The 12,771-nt window shown below is 45.6% G+C and overlaps 1 protein-coding gene across 1 annotated transcript in view; it reads right to left on the reverse strand.

Moving 5' to 3' along the window:
- Positions 1–1,051: 1,051 nt before the first annotated feature.
- The window catches only part of KIAA1549 (KIAA1549 ortholog), a 125,415-nt gene continuing 113,695 nt past the window's right edge, over positions 1,052–12,771 (reverse strand). Inside the window, exons 18-20 of the mRNA XM_036246340.1 lie at positions 9,935–10,092; positions 3,969–4,114; positions 1,052–1,303 (exon numbers count right to left, since the gene is read on the reverse strand). Coding sequence (XP_036102233.1) covers positions 1,052–1,303; positions 3,969–4,114; positions 9,935–10,092 — 556 coding nt within the window. The remainder of the gene's footprint in view (positions 1,304–3,968; positions 4,115–9,934; positions 10,093–12,771) is intronic.

The following is a 12,771-nucleotide window of genomic DNA, read 5'->3' on the forward strand; positions in this document are numbered from 1 at the left end:
GGTCTTGAACACACAGGGAATATGACTACTGGGAACGTATGCACTAATCACAATTTGGTGGTCCTAGGAATGTTTAAACGCAATCTTTGCTCACGTACAATTTCTCATTCAAACACAACTTGTGAGCAACTCATCGCCAAAGCAAGGGCCAGCGAGGACCTGCTGAGAGTCTCACTGGACAGGACTGGCCTTGGAAATGCTATGTGCAGAGGTGGGACACCTCAGGAGTCGCGTGTGCCCCATTAAAAACCAGCAACCACAGTTAAGAATGTAAATCTAAACTTTGATATGTATTTTGAATAACCAAATAAATATTAAGCTTCCTCACCCCCCTCACTTAGGGGGTGGTTTTTTTTTTCCCCTTTCTAGAACAAAATGAAACCTTCAACATTCTTCCATTGGAAAAGCCAAGGTTGCATTTCACAGACACGGGGAGGCCTTGCCGCTGTAGCACCAGGAGTGGAAGGGCGAACGCAGGTGATGCTCCGTTCGGAGTCATCAGGCTCCACAATCCAGCATTTGGTTTCTCACTAGTAGCTTTTAAAATTCCCGAACAGTCTTAGTATCCTTGTTGTTAATATCACTAGTAAAATAAGTTCCTATGGAGAAAAAGGGGGGGAATAAGCGGTTAATAAAACGTCTTCAGATCTCTTTCCTCAGGAAACAAAGCAGCAGGTCCACGGTCCAAACCAGCCTCCAGCGCGCGTCCCCCGGGAACGCGGGGTTCGCGTCCGCCCGCTCCCTGCCGCACGCGGTCCCCTTTCACTGGCCGTGGGACACGGACCCAGCGATTCCGCGGGCCCAGGTCTGCGGTCGGCCTTTCGTGGCGTGCGGCTGGCTTTCGGCCAAAGGTCCAGGAACCCCGACGGCACCGAGGGGGCACAGCGGCCCGCGGCTGCCACGTGACGTGTGGCACCTGGCACCCTCTCCGATGGCCACGTGCTCCTTCCTCGCGCCCAGCCCCGGGAGCCGGCCCCTCGCTGCCGCCCCGCTGGCCGCCTCTGGGCCTTGCTTCCACGGGAAGCGGATACGGGCCGAGGCAGCCGGGCCATCAGCTGTGGAAGCTGTGCACCGAGGTCTGTTTCTGCGACAGCCGCAGGAGCTCCTCGCGGATGGCCTTGATGAGCGAGGCGGAGGAGTGGCCGGGCTGGAGGTCCTCGGTGGAGCTGGCGGCGTAGGCCAGCGCGGCGCCCGGCAGCCCCCGGGGCGGGCCGCTCCCGGGGGGCGCGGAGGGCTCCCTGCCCGAAGTCCTTGGCACCTGGAACAGCGGCGAAGCGTACTCCTGATGTCCGATCGCGTGGGTCTGAAAGACACGGCAGGGGGCGCTGTACGTCCCACGTGGGAACAGGAGGGGCACGCTCCCGGGACCGCCTCCGCCCATCCCCCACCGGCCACGCAGCCCTTTCGCAGGACACCCCGGGCTCGAACGGAGAGGAGTAACTGCGGGATTGTTGGGGGACAGCAGTGCAATCAAGAAATCCTTGCACTTGACGCCCTGGCCGTGTGGCTCAGCAGTTAGAGCTCCGGCCTGCATACCGAAGGGTCTGAGGTTCAACGTCCGGTCAAGGGTGCATGTATACTTGGGCTGCAGGTGATCTCCACCCCAGTCGGGGTACTGCAGGAGGCAACCAATCGATGTCTCTCTCACATTGATGTTTTTCTCTCTCTCTCTCTCTCCCCCCTTCACTCCGTCCCTTCCACTCTCTTTAAAAATCAATGAAAAAATATCCTTGGTGAGGATTAACCAAAAAAAAAAAAAGAAACCCTTGACCTTGACTTAACAGGTGCCTCATAAATACTTAATGACAGAAAGGATAATCCGGTCAGCCAGGTCTCTGTGTCTGTGTGTGTGGATGTGAGCGGCGGCTGGGAGAACCAACAGGAAGGGACCCAGAGAGCTGGGAAGGAAGGGAGGTTGGAGTACCCCACAGAGGTAGAAGGTCAGAGGAGGACACCCGAGAGTTGGGAGAGATAAGCAGATACTGGCAGAGGCGCTGACAAAGACAACTTTGTCCTGGGACTAGAGCCCAGGGGCCACGGAGAAGGAACAAGATCACAAAATCATTTTCCATGTCATCTGTCTGTGTGTCTATCGAACACTCTATTGAGCCTTTCCTTTAAAAAGCTATCTGCACTGCCCAGCCAGTGTTGCTCAGTGGTTGAGCGTTGTCCCACGCACCAAGAGGTCGCAGGTTCAATTCCCAGTCAGGGCACATGCCTGGGTTGCAGGCTCGATCCCACACAGGAGGCAGGTGATCGATGTTTCTCTCTCTCTCCCTCTCTCTTTAAGAACTCAATAAAAACATATATTTTTTAGAAAGTTATCCACACTAAAACATATAACAGTTTTGCTTATATTTATCATAATACAGGGTGGGGCAAAAGTAGGTTTATAGTTGCTCGTATGGAAAATATGACAATAATAAATAATAACACAAGAATAAATTGTTTCATGTACTCACATATGTAAACCTACGTTTACCCCACCTTATATAACTGGATATTCATTTGACAAGAATTATACTTTTCAGTGATTTTTTTTCTTTTTTTTTTTTTTCAGTGAAAAAAAATCTCTCTTTGCATATATGCAAGTTCTAAATCTGGTTTCACCTATGCTAAGCGTAAGTTGTTAGCTTGGTACACGTGGCGTTCAAGCCCTAGCATGTGTCTATATTTCACTATTCCAAACAGTGACAGGGAGAAACTCTAAAGGGACCCTTTGGTTTGACCGGAAAACCCAAAGGCCTAATGAAACCAAGTTGGCACAGTGAAGGCAGAAAAAGAAAGATGTCAGCAAATATAAAGCAAATACCTGAGATTTATAACAATGCGTCTTTAAGGAAAAAGTTATATTCTACCGTTGATCTCCTTTCATTAAGTAAAAGCATCCCGTCATTAAAGGAATATGGTGCATTTGCTAAAATAACACACAAATGCAATGAAAGTTGGGGATAACACAAAAAGTATTATTTTGGTTTGTATTTCCAAATTCATACATTTATTCCCATGGATATAAAATTTTTAAGAAAAAAACAAAACAAAGGAAAGCATTTGTAGAAACGACCTGTGCCCGTACTGATTCTGTGCTCACAGAGAAGTGATCAGAAAAATAAATAAATAAATAAATAAAGAGATAGAGAAGTGATCAGAGTGACGAGAAACCTCCAAAATAAACCCTGCGTCTTGAAATGCCCCAAACTGCGTGCTTATGGCAAAGGCATCTCCTCGTGCTCATAATGGAAATGATGTTACAAACCCACAATCACGCACAGCCGTGAGCAAGGAGGCACACAAGGTCACAGATATTTATACAGCGATCACACCAAAGACCCAGTCCAGACTTTAGTCACCTACAGCTTCAAATTTGTCACTTAAAAGTCAAAATCACAGAGACAGAAAGTAGAATGGCGGCCGCCCGGAGCTGGGGAGAGGGACACGTGGGAAGTTAATGTTTAATGAGGACCAAGTTTCAGTTCACAAGATGAAAAGAGCCATAGAGATGGTGGTGATGGCTGCATACCAGGAGGGATGCAAAGAACACCAATGAACTGGACACTTAAACTAGCTACGATGGTAAACTATGTGACCTGTACTTAAACACAATGAAAAACTGGAAAAAAAAAAAACAACTTTTAAAAAACTGTTACTTAGGTCTCTGTCCAGATTTTCTATAATGAACACTGCTTTTATTATTTTTCAAAAGGTTATTTTTTTAAATCATGACCTCAAGCCTAAAAATCTGCTTCAAGAAAAATTATATACTTTCCAAAAGTTCAATTTGGCCGATACTCCCCACTCTGGATCGGAGGGAAGATCCATCTGAAAACTGCAACAAAAATACACTCAAAGGGAAAAAACAGAGGACAGTCCAAACATGTAGGTGTTTTAAAGGGATCCCCAAAGCAGAAGCAGCTGAATTAAGTGATTATGTCGGAATTCTCAGTGGTGACCCAACCCCAGATACTCACGGCCTCTCTTCGGCCCGCCTCCTCCTCCCCGTACGAGGGCCAGCCTGGGCCCCCGTACTGGCCGCCTCTGCTTGGTGGGATTTCCACGGGCTGAGCTCCGATTCTGCTCGAAATTCCCACCTGGGTCAGGTGCTGAATCTGGGAGCCTGAGGGAACAAAATGGAGCAGCCCGGTCAATACAGGCAGGAGACTGAGGCTGCCCAGCGAGGCCCTTCGGCTGTGACCACCACACTCCCTTAGGGACAGGAAGCGAGCATTGTTCAAACACGGCACCCATTCTATCTCCAGAGAAGGACATTTCCTAAGAAAACCAAGCCGTGAGCTTCTTGCTCATGGGCTTTTACTTCCTCTTCATCAAATGGCTGACAGCGATGGTGTTATTTTCCAGGCCAGACATCAAAGGACTGGGAATAAAGGGAACAGACAGCCCTCCCAGTCCTTTGCAGAGGTGACACACAAGAACAATCTTATTTATTCAGAAGAAAGGACTGAAAAGGCTCAGCAGCCATAAAGAAGCTGAAACCTGGCTCCTTGCTCATGGCTTTGAGACTCACAAGGAACCGAAAACACAGTATGTATTTTTGTTTGTTTGTTTGTGTTCTCTTAAAAGGTAGGGTGCATATTTATTTAAATTCAGAATGTTAGCCTCTATTTGCATTATACTCACATTGTTTCTGTAACTGGCTATGTCACAGTTAAAACTTTAAAGCCACCCACCCACCAGGAGGGTACTAACAGCAGAGCCAGGAGTCCTCTGAGCTCTTTCCCACATCCACCTGCTGGGGCCCCGTGTGGCTAGAAGACCAGGCTTTAACCAACACAGTTTTCTTCCCCATCAGCTTTTGGCATGTGGAAATGTGCCCCTTCTGCAGGTTAAGGGAGAACAAAGGTGATCTTTAAGTACTGTGGAAAGAAACATACTTATTTCCAAATGCCCCTGGGATCATCAAATTCATCTGTGATGCTCAGACTGGACCTACAAAGGTTCAGAGACTTCACAGAGGTGAGGGAGGCGGCCCCCCTCCATCTTCAAGTCTCCTCCTCCTCCTCGAGTTGTCTAACAGCCTCCCTTAATCAAATCCATTAAAAAATAAAAAACAAAAAACTCCTCCTGTTTTATTTGGATATACAATAAAAACTAAAGGTCAGCCCTGGCCAGTTTAGCTTAGAGCACCAGCCTGCAGATCGAAGGGTCATGGGTTCGATTCCCAGTCAAGGGCATGAACCTGGGTTGCAGGTCTGATCCTCAGCCCAGGTGAGGGTTGTACGGGAGTCAACCAATCAATGTGTCTTTCTCACATCAATGCTTCGCTCTCTCTCTCTCCCTCCCTTCCACTCTATCTAAAAATCAATGAAAAATGTCCTTGGGTGAGGATTAACAACAACAACAAAACAAAAGGTCAGGAAACAACTTTCCGACTCCTGTCAGAACTCTGCAGCACACTCTGCAGGTACTGAAGATCCGTCACAGCATTAAAATTATCAGGACTCAGTTCTGTTTGCCCAACAGACATGGTCGGAGCGAACCTGGCACAGAACCTAAGTGCAGCACAGCGCTCTCCATCCCTTACAAAGATCAGACAGGGAGCAAACATCTCTGTGTCAATACCGAAGCAACATCTCTGTGTCAATACCGAAGCAACATCTCTGTGTCAATACTGTGCTGGTACTTGATACCATGTTTCAGACACGTTATGTATCTTGCTTTGTTCACTTCCCGATACAACACAGGTTTCCCTTGTGGTTCAAAGTGGGGCCTCCTCCCACCCAGCCTGGGTTTGCATTCCAGCCCAGCCTCGGACAAGCCCTACGACCTTGGGCACCTGGCTGTCACTCCTGCTGAGCCTCAACAGGCTCAGATGGGATAACAAGAAATCTACCTCATGGTGTTATTTCAAGGATTAAAAGAGATAAAGTAGGTCAAGTACCAAACACATCGGAGGCAACCCAGAAATCTTCAACTCCCTTTTTCTGGCTCTTTCTAAGCTCTTCATTTTAAATAGCTACACAAGTTATTCACTGATGCCCTATTACTGGGTATTTAGGGAGCTCACAACTGTTTGCTATTATGAATAAAACTCTGATAATCATTTTTGCACATGTAGTTTTTCTCCAATATCTTGGATTTCTTTGGGGAGGAGGAGCCTACATTCCCAGAAGTAGAATTACCAAATCAAAAAGCTCATTAAGGCCCTGGCCGGTTTGGCTCAGCGGTTAGAGCGTCGGCCTGAGGTCCAGAGAGACCCGGGTTCGGTTCCCGCTAAGGGCATGTACCTTGGCTGCAGTTTGTCCCCGGCCCTGGTTGGTTGTGCGGGTGGCAGCCACTCGATGTGTCCCTTTCACGTTGATGGTTCTCTCTCTTCCCCCCCACTTCCCACTCTATCTGAACAAAAAATGGGAAAATGTCCTCGGGTGAGGATTAAAAAAAAAAGCTCATTAAGTATTGCCAAGCTGCTTCCCAAAAGTTTAATGATTTATATGAACACCAGAAATAATATAATAGTGTTGTTCATATGTTTACTTTCATAGGGTACACACACATTTCTTTTGTGCATTTTCTTCCTGTACTGACCATTTAGCTTTCCTAACCTTTGAGGTTTGTCCATTTATCAATTTACATGAGCCATCAACCTCTATAATAAAAATACCTCTTGGTCATATTTGCTGTAAATCTTCCCTAGATACTATTATCTTTTTGTTCTTTGGTCATTTTTAGACATATATATATATACATATATATATATATTAGATAATTTTACATAGTCAGAAAGGGAACTCTCCTAGTATATCTTAATATTTTTCCATTACAAATTTTTACACAATTTAATCAATTACTAGGAATTATTAGAAAATAGCTTCCTCTTCAAATGTTTTCATGCATATAATTTCTATATTCCTGCAGATCAAAAATGAACATGCCTGGATTTTGTTTGAAATATGTGCTATGCAGCAATTAACAGAAGCAGCAAGACTCACTGCAAACACAGCACCTGTGACGAATGGGGACTCCTGCAGGATGTCAGGATATGCTATTTGTCTAGTTAACAGACAGACAATGCAAAGTACAAGAACCACCCAGGAGACCTCGGATCACTATCCACCAATTATTGCAAATTTGGAATTGGCCTAAACTTGTTTCTTTCTTTTTTTTTCTTTTTTTTTATCCTCACCCGAGGACATTTTCTCATTTTTTTGTTCAGGTAGAGTGAGAGGGAGAGAGAGGAACAGAGAGAGAGAGAGAGAAACATCGATGTGAAAGGAACACATCGAGTGGCTGCCACCGCACGACTGACCAGGGCCGGGGACAAACTGCAACCGAGGTACGCGCCCCCAGCGGGAACCAAACCCGGGTCTCTCAGGACCGCAGGCCGACGCTCTAACTGCTGAACCAAACCGGCCAGGGCTAAACTTGTTTCTTGATGACATTATAAAGGTATCTATTCTCCAGAAAGTTAGAAAATAGCAAAATACATCACTGAACATGTAATGGCCCCTCTTATTAAAGCATCCGACTTCAAATAGGAGGGTGAAGAAATGAACGGGACAAAGAAGAGTCTGAGCCCTCGTAATGAAACTCAGTAAGACGAGTGACAGCTTTGAGGGGTGTTCAGAGTATGCAGAGCCAGGTGTACAAGGAACGGGAAGAGCTCAGCATCTTAACTACACAGACACTTCCGGAGCACTGAACATTCACAGATGTAGCATTCCTGGTGTCAACGACTCATGAAATGATGTTTGTAACATAATACAGTAATCTGGCCCCGGCTGGTGTGGCTCAGTTGGTTGGGCATCGTCCAGTACACCAAAAGGTTGCCAGTTCAATTCCCAGTCAGGGCACATGCCCGGGGTGCGGGGTTGATCCCCTGTGGGGGGCATGTAGGAGGCAGCCAATCATGCTTTGCTCTGGCATGTTTCTCTCTCTCCCTCCCCCTTCCCTTTTCTCTAAAAGTCAATACAAATACATATTTTTTAAAAACAGTAACCTGTAATTTTGGGGTATAAGACTGAACCTCAGGTAAACTGGTGGGCAGACCAGCCATCTGCCATGTAGGAACCAGCTCAGGTGTGTTGAGCGATGCTCATCAACTACCAGCATAGGCTCCCATTGTGGGTCTGCAGGGGGTCTCTGAGCTGGTCCACTTACACTTTCCCTGGATGGATTAGCGAAACCAAGAATAAGGTGCAGCAGCATTTGGAAATCTGGGGATTTATAAGGTCTCAGGACAAATCCCTCAAATGTCAAGCATCTCCTGAACTTGATGAGAATCTCTTCTGGGTTCAAATATTAACACAAAACTCCCAGGAGACTTTAAAACAAATGTTTTTTTGTTTTGTTTTTTCTCTTTTCTTCTCAACTCACCTTCTGAAAATATATTTCTTATCCAGATATAATTATTCAGGAAACATTACTTCTCTTTTTGCTTTACCAAAATCCTGAGGACCCCTGGTTTTGTTGAATTGGGACACACGTCTCTAAAAACTGACAAAAACTAAGTGTTCGATTGTTAAAACACAGGTGGTGAGAGCTCTTTTTCTAAAAACCACAAGTGAACATACGAAGAGAGACTCAATTCCTGACTTTTAATTGTGGTCTAAGAAAAACACCCTGTATCTTTACATTGAATGTACTAAATATTACACTTGTACACGTAAACCAAATTATGCATAATGTTTCTCAAATCAACTAATTATAGCTTTTGGAATTGTTTTTAAAACAAAATATTTAACAAAATTTGTTTTCTCTCTGGCTTCAAAATTTCCAGAAAGTGGACACTTTGAACTACGTTCTTTTAAAAACATAAACTGGGGGCTTTTATTTCCTACGTGGAGATATTCTGGTAGAGAGTTTGATTTGAATTTCAACAGGTAATTAAAGGAAACCTAAATACTAAAAGTAAAGCCCTATGCAAATACTTAAAAGTCTGATCATGAATTAGAAGACCACTTGAGAAAGAGTGACCTTTCACTGTTTAATTATTAAGTAAGGGGCTGCACTGGTTACCCACAAATGACAGTAAGTCAGTTCTTTTAATGAGGCTGGAAAGGGGCAGAAGAAAACTGAGAGGTCCATGTGGCCACCAGCTTCCCCCAGGCCACGTGTCTGCCAGCAGGGAGGAGCCAGCAGGACTCAGGCACAGAGCCATGAAAAAAAAGACAATTCAAAAAGGGAAGATAATCATATTAACAAAGGTAGAAGGGAAAAAATGAGAGAGGTGAGGCTCAAGGAGCAGTGGTTGTAACCTTCCAGACCAAATAAAACAAAAATCTCCCCCCACCCCTACCCAACTGTCCAGCAACTTCTAAAGTTGCCTCTTACAAGCTGGAAAAGTGCTCTTTAAAATAAATACTTATTTCCCTGGCCGGCTTGGCTCAGCAGTTAGAGCGTCAGCCCACAGACCAAAGGGTCGTGGGTTCAATTCTGGTCAAGGGCACGTACCTCAGTTGCGGCTTGGTCCCTGGCTGGGGTCGTGCAGGAGGCAACCAATCGATGTGACTCTCTCACACGGATGTTTCTTTCTCTCTCTCCCTGCCTCCCCCCTCCCCCCCATCTGAAGATAAATGGGAAAACATTTATCCCTCGGGTGAGGATTACAAAAATAAAATAAAAATAAAACAAATACCTGTTTTAGTGCCATAACAAGTGCTCAGACATAGATCTTTCAGTTTAACCCTAAGAACCTAGAACTGTTTTCCATAGAAGAAATGTGCTTCCAGTTCCATGCAAAGGAACACTTTTGAGATGCTGATTCAGGAAAGAACCCGTGGACATCAGTCATGAGAGCTCAGCCCTCCCCCACCCCACCCCCATCTCACCAGGGTCAGAGGAAAGCAGTTCTTACCCATGCAAGAGGCTGCTGAACACTGGGGCACTGACGCCCTGGGAAGTCCAGAACGTACTCTGCCAGAATTCAGCCAGAAAGCAAGCATCCTCTAGTTCAGAAACGCAAGCTACATAGCACGTGTACCTGTGGTGCCCCCGACAGGCCGCGGCCGGGCCACCGACGGCACGTCCTCAGAGTAGCTCCCTCGGGCAGCAAACGGGGCTTCGGCCGATGCCTGTGGCTGCTGGGGCTCGGGAGGCACCAGCTCCGAAGACGGCAGCAAACCGGGGCCGAAGCCGGGTCTAAAGGCAAAGCACACCAAGCATCAGGACTGCGCTGCTCCCTGCCTCTGGTATCTGATCAGCTGCACCCTCCGCCCCACGGAAAAACAAGACTTATTTGTCTGCTGGCTTATTGTCCATCCCCTCTCCTGAGGGCAGGGGCTTGTCCTGTGTGCTCAAGGCCGAGTCTCCAGCCCTCAGATCAGTGCCCGGAATTAGCTGATGCTTAAGAAATCTCTGTCGGATGGTGGAAGGAAACAGGCTTTAGTTTAAAGACCAGAAGAGGGTTCAGTCAAGGTCTGGGGCCCGCTCATCTCCAGCATCTGGCTAAAGCGCTGGTCATCAAGTCTAGCTACACATTAGCGCCACCTGGGAGCTTTGAGAAGCCCGAGGCCCACGCTGCACCCCAGAGGCCAGTTGAAACAGAATCTGTAGAAGTGGGACCCAGACGCTGGTTGTTTGGAAAGCTCCGCTGATGATCCTGAAGTTCGGGGCGGAAAACCAGAGCTCGAAAGCAGTGGTTCTTAAACTGACGGCCGCAGGGTCCCTGCACACGCACGACAAAGAGCGCCGGTCCCCACTTTTATGTATGTGCGTTTTATCTATAGATATTTATTGTATTTAAAATTAAAACTCAGAAAATTTTAAATACTTATTTTTAAAATTAATTGAAAACAATATTAAACGTATTACATGTTAACATTTTTCATGAAATTAATTATATTTTCCAAAAAAAAATTTGCAAGAGTTTTACATCTTTTTCAAATTTCCTTAATAGAAGACATCTGGATTCTCATATAGTTTGTGTTTAATCAGTTGCCATAAATATTTAGTTGGAAAAGGGAGGGTTATTTTACTAGCTTCTTCAGATAATACTCAAATAATAGTTCAGATAAATGATGTTCTTCCTTACCACACCAATATTCAACAAAGTTCCCTTAAGGGTTAGTGGCATTGTGGAATCCGAAACAATATCGGTGAACCTTCCATATGCTGTTACATTGAAACTCACTGGTCTATCTTGCACTTGGAATGGATCCACGCATGATTTTACAACATTGGTCATTTGGAAATTAGTTCACTAGGTTCTGTAGACTTTCTAGATACTGATACATTTCATTTTACAGTTTTTAAAAAAATCACATTCATTAACATCATCACTGAGCTCATCGGCAACATCTTAAGTACTAAGACGCTCAAGTTCATGGTGGCAGGCAACAATTTCCAAAACTCTGATTTTCACTTAAAAGCTCCATTTTATCACTGACAACAAATACTGGCAGTTGTTTTGCTTGAAGCTAACAGGCCCACCTTGTTCATTTTCGAGACAGTGTCTGCCAAACACTCGTCTGAATGATGATTTCTGCCAGTTGGTGGTTCAGGAAAAAACGTGGATCGGACAGTTCAGTTCTCCATGCCAACACCCGAACACGCGCTTTTCCTTCAAAGCTCCATCTTCAGCAACGTGCTTTATGTGTGTTTCCTCTTTCATCCCCAGACTACTACAGGCTCAAGGGTTTAGGTTTAACAAAAGTAATCGCATTTACTACACCATGAAGGATATACTAATGTAAAACTGGTGGGTTTTTTGTTTTGTTTTGTTTTTCCAGAAACGGCGCTTGCTCAGAGCTGATGCATACAACGATGACTTGAGCCGCGTGGGGCCATTGTCTTGATTCACACTAAGGCACCAGCGTTTATTTGCACCCACCGCTGCTTCCGTACCTCCGTGCACACGTCAATGCCACAAATAAGTCAAATAACATCTATTACCCTGAACCGAGTTTTACCCCATAGACCACCACCCCTGCAAGGATCACAGGACCCTCCAGGGGTCTCGGAATCCTACTTGAGAACCACTCCTCTAAAGAGATTCAAGAATTAAAAAAGATGAGAGTCTAAGTACAATTCTTTGCAAATACCAGCCGGCCAATAATTAACAGATCAAACCAGTTCGAAAAGTAGACCAACTTGCCCTTTCTCCACAGTGTCATTCCCAAACTGAAACCCAGGCCAGCGATATATTCCTCTTTAAACAACTGCCGCTGTTTCAGATTGACCTGAGAGAGAGGTCTGACATCACTGGCCGTACAGATCCAAGAGCTTAAAATTAGGCAAGATCTGTACATCGGAGCTCACCTGACCTCATCATGTTCTCTGGACCACCCACCCACCCAGAACTAGCTCTCATCCTTGGCTTCATTATTTCTACTTGACCCCGTCGGTTGGCCCCCTCCTGCCTACATCTGCAGCATTTTCTCCTAAAGTTTGTGCTCAGGCAGTTCAGTATGATCCAAATAATACTCTCAACTCCTTTAACTTGGGTGACCATAAAGTTTATCATCCGGATCAGAATACTTTGGAGAGTGAAAGTTATTAATAATTATGCTGGACAACAGGTCTGAGCTGGAACTGAACTGGGTGAACCAGACCCTGTGGTCCCCCGTCACTAACTACTTCCCTGGGTCACCTGAGCACACGTGCTCTTTGCCTGTGTTGTTTCAGGACCACAGAGCAGCGTCTGGGTGGGGGAGTACTCATGGAGAGAACCAAAACAAGCCCCTCGGAAAATGAGGAGAAAAACAGAAAAAGAATAAAAAACGTAAAGAGGAAACAGATATAGTATTCCTACTCCTGTGTGACTCCCGGTCATTGAAGAATAGTTGGATGTAATATCTAAGATTGTTTTCTGCAATTCCT

The sequence above is a fragment of the Molossus molossus genome, unplaced genomic scaffold (genome assembly GCF_014108415.1).
Source record: "Molossus molossus isolate mMolMol1 unplaced genomic scaffold, mMolMol1.p scaffold_m16_p_7, whole genome shotgun sequence".
Taxonomy (NCBI): Eukaryota; Metazoa; Chordata; class Mammalia; order Chiroptera; family Molossidae; genus Molossus; species Molossus molossus.